Genomic DNA, 15,847 nt, shown 5'->3' on the forward strand with positions numbered 1-15,847 from the left:
AACTCAAAGATAAAGCCACAGGTTGTACTGATCCGTTAATGCAGTAAGATTAATTATTCTTCCAGGCCAAGAAATGAATTGATCTTTGAATTAATAGACGAATAAATTGTAGGCTCCAACAGACGAGCAGTTCAATTTAACGTAATTTTAGTTCCACTAACAATAAAGTAAACACAAATATTTATAATTAAATAATAACTTGTTATTATCAATTATTAATATTAATAATTTTATGAGCTTAATTTGTTAAAAAAGTCTAAGTTAATGGATTGTTAATTATGCAAATTGTTCATTAAATCAAGGTGTAACCCCAACTTTTGTGTGTGTGTGTGTGTGTGCGTGTGCGTATATATATATATATATATATATATATATATATATATATATATATATATATATATATATATATATATATATATATATATATATATATGTGTGTGTGTGTGTATGTATGTATGTATGTATATGTATATATATATATGTGTATGTATGTATGTATATAGTTGAAACCAGACGTTTACATACACTCTAAAAAAGGAGCATAACCATTTTTCAAAAAATGTCTGATGGTGACTTATACTAAACATTTACTATTTTAGGTCCTTTAGGATTACCTAAATCATTTACATTTGCTAAATGCCAGAAAATTGAGAATTTTTTTTGACAATTTTTTTTATTAATTTCTAGACAGTCAAAAGTTTACACACATTTCCTTGGTATTTTTTAGCTTTGCTTTTAAACTGTATAACTTTGGTCAAATGTTTTGGGTATCCTTTCACAAGCTTCTCACAATAGTTTGCAGGAATTTTGGCCCATTCCTCCTGACAGAATTGGTGTAACTGAGTCAGATTTGAGGCAGATTTTTTCAGTCTTGCTCGCACAAGCTTTTTCAACTCTGCCCACAAATTTTCTATAGGATTAAGTTCAGGGCTTTGTGATGGCCACTCCAAATATTAACTCTGTTGTCCTTAAAGCACATTTGAACTAATTTGGCAGTATGCTGAGGGTCATGGTCTGTTTAGAAGACCCATGGCCAAGTTTTAATTTCCTGGCTGATGTCTTGAGATGTTGCTTCAGTATTTCTACATAATGTTCTTTCTTCATGATGCCATCTATGCTGTGAAGTGGACCAGTCCCTCCTGCAGCAAAACAGCCCCACAACATGATGCTGCCGCCCCCATACTTCACAGTTGGGATGGTGTTATTAGGCTTGTAAGCTTTCCCCTTTGTCCTCCAAATGTAACATTGCTCATTATGGCCATACAGTTCAATCTTAGGACATGTCTCCAAAAATTAGTCTTTTCCCAGTGTCATTTAGCAAATTGTAATCTGGCTTTGTTGTTGATTCTGGCTTGTTGATTTCTCCATGTTGTCACACAAGGAAGCAGTGTGTGTTTGAGGTTTTCCTTAAATACTATTCTACAGTTGTGCCTCTAATTAACTCAAATGTTGTCAATTAGCCAATCAGAAACTTCCAAAACCTTGACATCATCATCTGAGCTTTTTCAGGGGCAGAATAATCTTATTGTGTGTAAACTTGACTTTCAAGAAAAGTTATAACAATTTCTCAAAAAATCTCCCTCATTATTCTGCTATTAAGCAGAACAGAAACAAATGTGATCATCCTAACTTACCTAAAAGAGAAAAAGTTTAGTCACGTCAACATCTGACTTTTTTAAATTTAATAAAATATATATTTATTTATATAGATAGATAGATAGATAGATAGACAGACAGACAGACAGACAGACAGACAGACAGACAGACAGACAGACAGACAGACAGACAGACAGACAGATAGATAGATAGATAGATAGATAGATAGATAGATAGACAGATAGACAGATAGACAGACAGACAGACAGACAGACAGACAGACAGACAGACAGACAGACAGACAGACAGACAGATAGATAGATAGATAGATAGATAGATAGATAGATAGATAGACAGATAGACAGACAGATAGACAGATAGATAGACAGATAGACAGATAGACAGACAGATAGACAGACAGACAGACAGACAGACAGACATACAGACAGATAAGTAATATCACTAGTTACTCTACTTAGGCATTGTAGGTTTACTCCCATAATGTGAATACACATTTCACTAAAATATTAATTTCACATGTAAACACAAAATGATAGTAATTTTATTTTGTTGCATTTATTTATTAATGTAAATGCTCAGAGAGAGAATAGAAAATGGCTTATTTGCAATATGATTTCAAGAGGGCGTTTCTGTTATTCTGAACGTTATTATAGTGATTCTGGCACAACCTGAAGGCAACAAAAGACCTTTATTTCCAGTCATTCTCTGCTTGTGCTGTAATGTAAAAACATGTCATTATTCCCACCGTTTCCCTGAGCAAATCGATCAAACAATCGTCCCCAATAACCTCATTCATGCAGGTTTCTGCTGTGAAACACTACAAGAGCTAAGACATGCTGAACGTTTTGCTTCTTTTTTAACCACAAGTGAGTTTAATTTGAGATGTTTATATGTTTGAAACCCCAGAGCAGATGAGAATGCTCAAAACTAACATACAAACCAAGAGCCAAGGGTTTTAGGTGTAGATTAAACATTACTCATCAGCTGGGCGGTAACTTTATTAGAAACTGCAATGTAATACTTGACTTAAAATCAAACTGATCAGATTCACACTGAAGCATTTAAATCATGCAACCTTTCGAATTAAGCAAACCCTTACGTCATATGTTTCAGTTCTTTATTTTCCTTCAGCTTAGTTCCTTTATTCATCCGGGGTCGCCACAGCAGAATGAACTGCCAACTTATCCAGTATATAATTACACAGTGGCTGCCCTTCCAGCCAGTGGCGCAACAAGGGGGTATGCAGTATATGCGGCGCATAGGGGCGCCACACATGGGGGGGCGCCGTTGTTTCAAAACTATTTTTAAAATTATCCTTATTAAAAGTTTCAAATATTAAAAATAAATAAATATATTTTGTTAAAAAAACATTATTTTGCATTTTAAACTAATATAATATTGTTATTGTTTAATTCAAAATCATTTAACACAATAACATGCAGCCCCACAGCCTAAAGTGTTCATGTAGATGTAACTGTTTAGATTTGTTTTTATTTTTATCAAAATAAACTGTCAAATCATACATAATGTCAAAAGTTATAAGATTAATCTGAAAATTTGTCTTCATTTATTATTAATTAATTAATATAAAATAAGAGGGATCACACAAAATTTAACCCGCATACCCCTCAGTAAATGTGTAGTTGCGCCCCTGCTTCCAGCTGCAACCCAGTACTGGGAATCACCCATATGGCCACTTTATTAGGTACACCTTACTAGTATCAAGTTGGACCCCTTTTTTTGCCTTCAGAACTGCCTTAATTCTTAGTAGCATAGATTCAAGAAGGTACTGGAAATATTCCTCAGATATTTTCCTCCGTATTGACATGATAGCATCACACAGAGGCTGCAGATTTGTCGGCTGCACATCCATGATACCAATATCCCGTTTCACCACATCCCAAAGGTGCTCTATTGGATTGAGCTCTGGTGACTGTGGAGGCCATTTGAGTACAGTGAACTCATTGTCATGTTCAAGAAACCAGTCTGAGATCATTTGTGCTTTATGACAGGGTGCGTTATCCTGCTGGAAGTAGCCATCAGGAGTCCTAAAGGGATGGACAAAGTCAGCAACAATACTCAGCTAGGCTGCGGTGTAGCATGAAATTAGCTCATTTTATGAATATTAATAATCAACAATAACGGTTTATTCTTAATTATTAATATTCCGGCTTAAGCTTCAGTCAGTTTGGTCAAACAAACCTATGATTGTAAATGATCATGCTCGCGCGACCGAGCGGATTCCCAGATTATGAATATTAATTATCAACAATAACGAATTATTATTAATCATTAATATTCCGGATCAATTTATTGTTAATTTGACCAAACGAACACAAGCAGAGCCGCCGCTCTTCCGAGCGGACACGGTAATTTATTCATTTAGAACAAGGGAATTTAATTGCTACTTCTTGTGAAGTAGATTAATCATTCAAAAGTTTTAAACAACTTATAATAGCTAGGCAGGGGAATCTGTATTTCAGTGACGTTTTCTCGTGAGGCAAACAATACAATTCATTTGATTATAATGGAATTTATTGACTAGTCAGACGTAACGAACAAACAAACGCACAAACATACATTTAACACAGAACAAAGGTAAACCACGCGGAGATATCGGGTCTATAGAACATGTAACAGCAAAGAGACATAGTAAAGCTAGGAATTATAGATTTCAGGTAAAAGAGTGACAAAACTTTCAGTTCCACCCGCACCATTAAGGACCACCAAGGTTATAAAAAACACCTTTTTGATAAAAGGGGCACAGCTTAATCGCATAACTAAAATCACCTGGTTTTTCATGTCTGGAGGTCTCTTTTATGCGTCTCTCTTCCGTCGTGATGAAAACTACTCTTGATGTCCTTTGATGCGTGGAGTTTGTAATGCAGTTCGGACGAACACGATCGCAAACTTTAAACTGAATTTACTTTGCCGGAAAATAAAGAAAACGTGGCGGGAAAGTCCATGCGGCTGTGAAGAGCCGTGTGGCCCTTAAAGGGACCACCGTCAATGATGTTCCTTTTTGGGACGTTCTCTTTCTGCCCAGATGTTTGGGGGGAAGTGTGCTTATACCTGCGGGTCACGTGACAACCCGTACAGCATGACCAATGATTTCAGGGGAAAGTTTGCGCGTGAACCCTTTCTTTGTCTCAAGGCTCCTCGTATGCAAATTTGAGCGTCCGCCTAAAGCATGCGGACAGGCATTTAATACAGGGCTTTAAAGAATAAAGCAATGCGAGTTATGGTCTCGATCTATGCATCATGTGTTGTAAAATGTCAGCAGAAACCCATCGGTACCAAACATGGGGGGGGTTGAAAGTACATTAACATAATTTTTCATATCCTTACAATATTTATGCTTTACAAAGGCCTAAATAGAACATGCATACAGGTTATAAGAGAGGTTACACAGGTGAGAAAAGTCAGAAATGAGATACAAAGTTTACAAAACATAACACATTGGTTTTGTGCTGGTTCTGGATTTGATGAGTTCATTTTCTTTCTGTCGGAACAGCCTCGTGGGGGTGTATGTGTGTGTGTGAGTGTATTTGGGCAGGAATGTCTTTGAAGTTTTCCTGCTTATCTATCCAGGCCCCCTGAACAACTTAAGCTGTCACGAAAATCCAGACTTCTTGGAGCCAGGAGTCGTAAAACCGTTCTGTCGGACCGTGATAAAATCAATAAGAAATTTTATCTGTGGACTGTACGCTACAGCTGTGTTCACGTGATGCTCAATTAGCATTCATTTTCTCCTTTTCAGATCATTCTTTGTAAACCCTAGAGATGGTTGTGTGTGAAAATCCCAGTAGATCAGCAGTTTCTGAAATACTCAGACCAGCACCGACAACCATGGCACGTTCAAAGTCACTTATATCCTCTTTCTTCCCCATTCTGATGCTCAGTTCGAACTATGACTATGTCTACATACCTAAATGCATTGAGTTGCTTCCATGTGATTGACTGATTAGAAATTTGCATTAAAAAGCAGTTGGACAGGTGTACCTAATAAAGTGGCCGGTTACTATATACTGTATTGTGCATGCAGCCCCACAAATGAGGTTTTCTGAGCTCACGCCATCCTTGTTGGAAAGCTTGGTTTCCACACTCTTTTACATGTTTACATCATCTGCAAGCCTTCCAGCGTTTTAAAATCCTCATTTAATTAAGTGAACTGTGTTTAGATCACTGTAAAACAGAGTCCAGATGAGCTCTGTGTAAATACGGAGGGGTGAAACCTGACAGAGCGAGAGTGTTTCAGCATCTGAGCAGCAGGTTTGAGCAGATCCTGAAGAGCATGAATGAGCTCACGATTCTCCAGATTAGATCAGGATGTTCCTCTGGGTTGAACATCTGCAGCTCATCAAGAGAGAGGAGAAGCAGAAAGAAACGCTGCCGGCTGGAGAAAGAGGAAGCGCTGGAGTGTTTGATGGATGTTGAGGAGATTTACAGCGAATGCAGGACTTCAAATCTGCTCCGCAAACACACTGTAAAGCTGCAGGATTATTTCCTACATACAGCTGAAGTCAAATTATTAGCCCTCCTTTTCTTTTGCAGATATTTCCCAAATGATGTTTAACAGAGCAAGAAAATTTAACACAGTATTTCCTAAAACATTTTTTCTTCTGGAGAAAGTCTGATTTGTTTTATTTCGGCTAGAATGAAAGCAGTTTTTTAAAAAAAATCATTTTAAGGTTAATATCATTTGCCTCTTTAAGCCAGGGACTCTCAACCTAGACGGCCTTGGTAGTCCTGCAGGTGGGCCAAGAAATTGAAGCTTGAAATTAACTTAAATATTATAGTATAATTATTTGATTTCATTATTCAACATGTCATATTAAAATGATAGTATTAATAGTATTTTCTGTTATTGAACAGGCTAATTCGGACTATGTGCAAAAATAGCCCCACTGTTAATTACAGACATAACTGTAGCTTAAATTTCCAACCATGACGCGTCAACTAGGACTACGTTCTCAGTTGTATAACAAAAAAGTCAGGCAAATGTAAGGGTAACGATGATAAGAGTTATTAACCAGCTCGAGCCAAAACTGGAATTAACTGATCAAAATGACTTAAGATGCAAAATTTTGAACAAAATTTAATAAACAGAAAAAATCAAGATAATCATAAAACAGTTCAATTTAGAGTCTTTAATTAAAAGTATAATAATAATAATAATAATAATAATAATTCCTTACATTTATTTAGTGCTTTTCTGGGCACTCAAAGCGCTTTACACATAGGGGGGAATCTCCTCATCCACCACCAGTGTGCAACATCCACCTGTATGACGCAACGGCAGCCATTTTGTGCCAGACCGCACACCACACACCAGCTGATTGGTGGAAAGGAGACAGTGATGAAGCCAATTGGAATATGGGGATGGTTAGGAGGCCACGATGGACAGAGGCCAGTGGGCAGATTTGGGCACCCCTACTCTTTTCGAAGGACATCCTGGGATTTTTAACGACCACAGAGAGTCGGGACCTCGGTTTAATGTCTCATCCGAAAGACAGCGCTCGCTGAGCAGTATAGTGTCCCCGTCACTATACTGGGGCATTAGGACCCACACAGACTGCAGGTTGAGCGCCCCCTGCTTGCCTCACTAACACCACTTCCGGCAGCAACCCTGCTTTTCCCATGTGGTCTCCCATCCAGGTACTGACCGGGCGCAGCCCTGCTTAGCTTCAGTGGGCGACCATGTGAGAGCTAGCTGCCGGCTATTATCTTTCTATTTCAAAAGTTGTTAGGTGACCAAACTCTTATTTTAATGATTATGAGTATTTAATAAAAGAGTTTTAATTAAATCCGCCAAAATATATTGTCTACATCAGTGGTTCTCAAACTGTGGTACGTGTACCGGTACGCGGGCTTACTTCTAGTGGTTCTTGGAGGAATCACTGAGTAATGAAAGAAAAAATGAATATAATTTTGATCAGTTGATGTGTAAGATAACGCCAATGTGATAAGCATTGGCTGTTCTCTAAAGCCTACGATCAAAGCGCTGTGCTTAGAATGTTTACTTTTAATGCATCGCGTCATCAGCTGCTAAAAATCAAGTAAATCAGCGCAGAACTAGTAAAAGAGGTGCGTGGTGCTTGCAGAGGAGATACTAGATGCTAGAGCAGGGGTCCCCATTCCTCGGACCATAGACCGGCAAATGTCTATAGATCAACTGGTACCGGGCCGCAAAAAAATCTTAATTAAATTTTATTTATAATCTGAACGATTTAACAATTTATTTTGAAAAATCTTTTATTTTGAAAAATGACCGTATTCTCTTGTTACATCTCGGTTACTTGAGTGCCAAAATTTAACCCACAGGCTAGCAAAATGAGTACTGCAGCACAATGCGCTTGTGTACACTGCAAAAAAATGCTTTTCTTACTTAGATTTTTTGTCTTGTTTCTAGTCCAAATATCTAACAATTCCTAAATCAAGAAGAATTTTCTAGACAAGCAAAACATACTGTCTTGTTTTGAGAACTAATATGCCAATATTAAGTGAGTTTTTCCGTAAAACAAGCAAAATAATCTGCCAATGGGGTAAGCAAAATAATCTTACGTCAAAAGAAAAAACAAGATTAATTTGCTCACCCCATTGCCAGATTATTTTGCTTGTTTTATGGAAAAACTCACTTAATATTGGCATTTTATTTCTTAAATCAAGACAATTTGTTTTGCTTGTCTAGAAAATCTTTCTTAATATAAGAAGTTTTAGATATTTAGACTAGAAATAAGACAAAAAATCTAAGCAAGAAAAGCATTTTTTGCAGTGTATTCCAGGCGTCCCCAGCTGAAAATATCTTAACTTTTCTGAATGCCGCACCGCGAGTCACGTGACAAGAATCGACTGATCAGCTTCATATTTTGTTTGGAAAATAAATTTGTTAAATGAATATGACTCGAACTGTGCAGTGCTGTAGCGGCTTAATTTGGCCAACTATGCTATTTATTTCAATACTGGTGATTATGCTGGTACTTGGAGAGAATTGTTTTTTTTCTGAGGTGGTACTTGGGGAAAATAGTTTGAGAACCACTGGTCTACATTCACTGATAAATGAATGAAAATGTTAATTTCCAAAGGGTGTACTTATTTATTCTGAGCACTGCGCTTTTTTTTCTTCTTTTAACACATAAACAGATGCTAAATGTTCTTGGTCTAATGTGACGTCTGTGTTTCTGTCTCATATGCAGGTGTGTAATAATAATAAGAACTGTCACTGTGAGGCTCAGTGGGCTCCACCGTTCTGTGATAAAACCGGGTTTGGAGGCAGTCTGGACAGCGGCCCGATGAGACCAACAGGTATAAAACACACATCTGTGACTCTTCTAATACACTTTGCCAGTATATGTGTGTGTGTGTACTTGTTTTTATGTCACAGTGGGGACTTAACCCTGAATGCACACAGACTCAATGGGGCTTGTGTCACTGTAGGGATCAAGGTTGAGGGCCTCATAGGTAAACATTTTTATAAATCAGACAGAATTAAGTATTTTTTAAATGTGAAAGTGCAGATTGTTTACTGTGAGGGTTGAGTTTAGGGATAGAGTAAAAGTAGGAGAAGAGGATATATGGTTTGTATAGTAAAAACATCATTTTGTCTATGAGAAGTCCCCACTGATATATAAGAACAAGTCTCTGTGTGTGAGAGTTTTTGTTATATATCAGGACAAAAATGTTACTGTCACTGTAAATTATATTGTTTTTATTAATTAATTAATTAATTAATTAATTTATTTATTTATTAATGTATTAATTTATATATTTATTAATTTATTTATCTATTTATTCATTCATTCATTCGTTCGTTTGTTTGTTTGTTTGTTTGTTTGTTTGTTTGTTTGTTTATTTATTTATTTATTTATTTATTTATTTACTTATTTTAAATAGATATACACCAGGGGTGCCTGCAGGCTCAGTGTCCTGCATAGTTTAGCTCCAGCTTCCTACAACAGAGCTGGCTGGAGGTTTCTAGTATATCTATAAAGAGATTGAAAGTGATTAGCTGGTTCAAGTGTGTCTAATTGGGGTTGGAACTAAACTTTGCAGGACACCGGCCCTCCAGGACTGAGATTGGGCACCCCTTATGTACACCATTCACCACACACTCACACAACACTGAATACACACAATATTAATAGTACTAAAAAATACCAGCAATACCTTTTCCCATTAAAATTCAGCAAATTAATAACACAATAAATAAATGAAAATTAAAATTAGTATTTCGTCATGGTAAATTATGAGGATGTTGCTGATCTCTTCGTTGTGCACAAGCCTTATGAATCATACAGAATGTGTTTTTTTTCCTTCAGAAAGAAATTCTACACACTATTCTGTAAGGCTTAGAATTGGGGTAGGGCAATAGAAAATCCAGTTTGTGTAGTATAAAAGCAATGCAAACCTATGGAATGTCCCTACAATTCACAAAAACAATCATGTGTGTGTGTTTATATAATGCAGACAGCAGCAGTGTGACGGTGGGGATCCTGGTGGCGTTTCTGTGTCTGGTGTGTGTTGGAATAATCGCGTGCATTAAGAGGAAAACTCTGCTCAGTCTGTTCTTCAGCAATAAGAAGAACACCATCGAGAAACTGAGGTATCAAAGCAACACACTTTAATTTGAAGAGACGTTGGATGTTATTTTCTTTAGTTTACTTTATTTCACTTTACTTTACTTTATTTTACCTTACTTTATTTTATTTTACTTTTTTATTTTACTTTATTTTACTTTACTTTACTTTACTTTATTATACTTTATTTTACTTTACTTTATTTTATTTTACTTTACCCTACTTTATTTTAATTTACTTTACTTTACTTTACTTTACTTTACTTTATTTTACTTTACTTTACTTTATTTTACTTTATTTTACTTTACTTTATTTTACTTTACTTTATTTTACTTTACTTTTACTTTACTTTACTTTACTTTACTTTACTTTACTTTATTTTATTTTATTTTATTTTATTTTACTTTATTTTACTTTACTTTATTTTACTTTACTTTACTTTATTTTACTTTACTTTACTTTACTTTATTTTACTTTACTTTACTTTACTTTACTTTACTTTACTTTACTTTACTGTACTTTACTTTATTTTACTTTATTTTACTTTATTTTACTTTACTTTACTTTATTTTACTTTACTTTACTTTATTTTACTTTATTTTACTTTATTTTACTTTACTTTACTTTACTTTATTTTACTTTACTTTACTTTATTTTACTTTACTTTACTTTATTTTACTTTACTTTACTTTACTTTACTGTACTTTACTGTACTTTACTTTATTTTACTTTACTTTACTTTACTTTATTTTACTTTACTTTACTTTACTGTACTTTACTGTACTTTACTTTATTTTACTTTATTTTACTTTACTTTACTTTATTTTACTTTACTTAACTTTACTGTACTTTATTTTACTTTACTTTACTTTACTTTACTTTTTTTACTTTACTTTATTTTACTTTATTTTACTTTACTTTACTTTACTTTACTTTATTTAACTTTACTTTACTTTATTTTACTTAACTGTACTTTACTTTATTTTACTTTACTTTACTTTACTTTTTTTACTTTACTTTATTTTACTTTACTTTACTTTACTTTACTTTACTTTACTTTACTTTACAAATGAGCTGTATTGTCTGCTAATCACATCACAATAGAGCACAACCGTCAGATTTTGTAGCTAAAAACTTAATATTCTCCATAGGAAAATTGATTAACAATAAATCGTTAACCCTTTTCTCTTTATAGGGTGCTAAAAAAAGCCCTGGAGTCCTGCTGGGGATTATTATAATGTCTTTGAACTTTTATGACAAAAAAAATGCTAAAAATATTGTAATCAAAGTCAGTTAAATGACCATATATGGTTCTTTGCCTAATTAAGGGTTAAAAACACGCTCTCTCTCTCTTACACACACACACATACACACTGCTGTGACCTCTGAGGTTGTGTGTATGCTTTTGGTTAACCCATCTACTGTATTTAAATTAATCTAACTTAATAAAGGGTGGGTGGGTGGGGGGTGGGGTGTAGACTACATTACCCATGATGCTGTGCAGAAACATCCACCAATCAGAAATCTGCCGCCAGTTTAGTACCAAAAGAGCACTTTAGCTACACCCACTTCTATAAAGCAATGCAAATTAAGGTGTAATTATTCTCCTAATAGCTACTTTGTTTGGATCGCAGCCTACAATGCTGTAATGCAGATGTTTTAAGATTGTTATTATTAATATTATTCATTATTGTTCATTTATTATTCATTATTAGTCACTTATTTATCAGGGGTCGCCACAGCAGAATGAACCGCCTTATTATTATTATAGTTATTATTATTCCTGTGGAAAAGATGTATGGGTTTCCATGCCTTTTTCATAATAGTGTCTAGGGGTTTATAAAAAATTACCTTAAAAGATGATTTTGTAATATTGGCAATCAACTCACAACTCATAAAATACTCCCGGTGTGGCTTAAAAAAAGTGGGCGGACACTATTGGACTCTGGGTGTAGCCAGTTGCTAAATTCTGAATATGCATTCATATGTAAATGTGGAGGGAGAGGCAGTGGCGCAGTACAGTAGGTAGTGCTGTCGCCTCACAGCAAGAAGGTCGCTGGTTCGAACCTCGGCTCAGTTGGCGTTTCTGTGTGGAGTTTGCATGTTCTCCCTTCTTTCGCGTGGGTTTCCTCCGGGTGCTCCGGTTTCCCCCACAGTCCAAAGACATGCGGTACAGGTGGATTGGGTAGGCTAAATTGTCCATAGTGTATGAGTGTGTGTGTGGAAATTTCCCAGAGATGGGTTGCGGCTGGAAGGGCATCCGCTGCGTAAAAACTTGCTGGATAAGTTGGCGGTTCATTCCGCTGTGGCGACCCCGGGTTAATAAAGGGACTAAGCCGACAAGAAAATGAATGAATGAATGTAAATGTGAATTTATTTTCAGAAGATTATGATCCTTTCCCAACCATGCATGCCATTGTCTTACATCATGTTCTCTCTTTTACTGTTTTCCTGCAGATCAGTTGGACCACACAGACTCAACAGTCCAGCTCACACAGTTTCCTCCAATCAAACACACTCCACATACAGAACGTCTCCTCAAGGACACACTGCAGCTTCACCACAGACTGCCAGCATATACCAGGTGTGTGTTGCTCATTTGCATATTGATATATCATGCATGCCCTCACACATTAAAAATGTGTCTGTAAATTACAAGCGGCGACCTCCTGCTCTCCCTTGGGAAGCCAATACGGAAGTAACTAAAACTGCAATTCATTGACTTGCCTTGAGGGGCTGGCTCCAGGAAGTCCAGGTCATTTCTGACTGCAGTGGAAATCGGACATTTTTACAGCTGATGTTTACAGCCTGGTACAAAAGATGGCTTTGGTGCATATAGCCATGATTACCCTTCATGACAACTGTGAGGGGGTGAATTTTTTTATAACTCATCCGTTTCGTTTTTATTTAGTCTTAGGGATGTAACGGTATTGTAAATACCGTCATACAGCAATAGCAATTTTTTTCAATATTACCGTAGTCGCATGACTCGATAAAACTATAGGTCTTCTGAGAAAATTTGCTCGGGCGAATGAAGCGAACGGGAGGTAGTGGAAACTACAATTCCCATCAGCCCAGGCGTGGCCATCATCCTTTGCGGTCTTTTGTCGCTGCAGATCCAGTAATGCGGAAATGGAGTGTGCTGCTAGTAGTAGGGATGAAAAAGAGCTGGAAATGATTGAACATAAAGCGGGCTTTAAATCTGATGTGTGGAAGCATTTCGGTTTCTCTCTAAAAAGATACGAAAAAGGAGAAAAGGTGACAGACAAAAAAAAAAAACAGTATGCAGGCACTGCCAGACTGTGGTGAAATATAAGTTGGGGAATACGACTAAAAAGTCATGGGGACTGCAGAACACAGCACACTGCTTAGATTGATGCAGACATTGACTTGTGCCGCAAAGAGACCTCTATCTCACTCATGACTTGTCCTCTCAAGTGGTGGAAAGCCAATGCACAGCGTTACCCACTGCGATCAACCTGGGCCAAGTCATATCTCTGTCCCAGAAACCTCAGTCCCAAATGAGAGGGTTTTTTTTTCTGTTGCAGGGGACATTGTAAATGTGCCCAGAGATACCAGCTTTTACCAGATTATATTTATATGATAATTTTCCTTTAAACCCATCTCTATCTAAGTGAGTGAGTGATTAAATATTGAATGTGATGAGTTTTCAACAATACTAAATTGAAACTTTATTTTTTTACATGGTTTAATAATTTTTTGTTATTAAAATTGAAAAATTGAAGTTCCTGTTTCAAAGCTTACAGATAGATGGCTAATTTGTATGTCATTGACACTTTTGGCACTTTTTTGGGGTATTTTCATTAGTTTTGTTTTTCCTGTAAATGATTCAATAAATACCGTATCGTGCCATTCATACCGAGGTATTAACGTACCGCGAAATTCTGATACCGTTACATCCCTATTAAGTCTGCATAATTAAGGGGCATGGCCAGTTGAGTGACAGCTAGGTCTCGCTGCTCGCTGTCTCGTCACCTCAGCTGATTCCGGCTGATTAGCCGCTGAGCTCGGCATATATATTTTTGTTTTGGTTAATGTTTCTTTACACAGTCAATTGCCTTTTGGAATTATTTCTTACAATTATCAGATGATATGGCATGCTGTGTGCACTTATTTGTGCTCACAAACCATTTACGTGGTTTTCCAGGTGAGTGTAATTATATACTTATTTACCATCTCTATAAATGTATTTGTTTTATTTAAGATCATTTACCATTTATATTTATATTAGAGCTGTAATGCACTCCAGAATCTGTCAGATTGATCAGCTGTAGGCTCTAGAACAGTCATCTGAAGCGTTGTCATACAGTGTCATGCTGGATTTCATCAATAGTCTTACATTTTCTAACATAGACAATATTTAAAGTGTTTGGATGTATTTCGCGTTTTTTCTCCTGTTAAAAAACGTCATAAGAACAATGTTTAGTGGCTCTGTGTATTACAGCAGTGTTTTTAAAAGACTAAACACTTTATTGATATAGTGTACAACCAAGCACATGTGGTCAGAACACAAACGAGACGCAGGTAATGAAGTATTAAGCGTTCTCCCGAAGTAAAGTCCGTCTAAGCCGGGTCCAAGCAAAATGCCAGCAGGTGTCTGTAGCTTCGCTCACTCTCCGCCTTTCTGCACTTGTTTGGTATCACGCCATGGGTGTGATGACGCGCGAACAAAATAATGACAATTGGCCGCGCCTACTTGTAGCTTCATTTGCACTTTTCAGAAACCTACAGGTGACGTCACGGATACTATGTCCATATATTTTACAGTCTATGGTAAATTAGCAGCTTTCCATATTTTATGATTCATTTTTTAATGTTTATTTCTGCTTTTGAATTGCATTATGGGATCTTGCGCTGCGTCCCAAATCGCATACTTATGCACTATTCTACGCCATTTTGTAGTATAAATAGTGTAAGTAGTGTGTTCACACTGAAAACTCTATAAATAAGTGCACTTTAATTACCCGGATGATGCACTCATTCAGCCGCTAAAATGAAGTGTGTAATGATGGACACTTCACGCACTCAACGACCGCAGGTTTGCTTACGTAGCGGAAGGGGCGAAGCTATCGGACACACATGTTGAATAATTTTATTAGTTTTGGATGGTGAAAGCAAAATTCTCCTACGAGAGTGATTATAGCGCCTCCCGATGGTGAATGCGGCAACACTCACGGCAGGTATTATTTGATTATTCTGTCTTTTATTTTATTTATTTGGCAACCATCAAACGTCATCAGGGAAACGGTTTGAATTTCCGCTTAGTAAAAAAACATTAGTGTGCCATTTGGGACGCCACTACATACATATACTATCCTGTTGAGTGTGTAAGTGCATAAGTACATAGTGCATGAGTGCATAGTGTATAGTGTGCCATTTGAGACGCAGCTTTGGTCTTTCTTCCAACAACTTTTAGCCTTAAAAAGTTGAGGGAAAATGACTTTTATGACGATTTTCAATAGTTTAAAGTATTATATTGCCTGGGTTTTTTTGTTGTATATTAAGCTACAACCTTGTAATAAACTTCCAGCACATTTTCTGTGATTTTACAGACTTATTTCTCTATATATAATCCTTCTCACACATTAAATTATTACATTATAGTATTTCAAACTACTAAAACATCAATAAAC

The 15,847-nt window shown here is 36.3% G+C and overlaps 1 protein-coding gene across 4 annotated transcripts in view; it reads left to right on the forward strand.

The window, feature by feature from the left end:
* The window catches only part of adam12a (ADAM metallopeptidase domain 12a), a 251,967-nt gene that overhangs the window by 222,036 nt on the left and 14,084 nt on the right, over nucleotides 1-15,847 (forward strand). For all 4 annotated transcript variants that reach the window (XM_073918906.1, XM_073918907.1, XM_073918908.1 and 1 more), the window contains 3 exons: nucleotides 8,814-8,922; nucleotides 10,084-10,219; nucleotides 12,651-12,777. In XM_073918906.1, the coding sequence (XP_073775007.1) occupies nucleotides 8,814-8,922; nucleotides 10,084-10,219; nucleotides 12,651-12,777 (372 nt within the window). The remainder of the gene's footprint in view (nucleotides 1-8,813; nucleotides 8,923-10,083; nucleotides 10,220-12,650; nucleotides 12,778-15,847) is intronic.

Source organism: Danio rerio, chromosome 12 (genome assembly GCF_049306965.1).
Source record: "Danio rerio strain Tuebingen ecotype United States chromosome 12, GRCz12tu, whole genome shotgun sequence".
NCBI classification, from domain to species: Eukaryota; Metazoa; Chordata; class Actinopteri; order Cypriniformes; family Danionidae; genus Danio; species Danio rerio.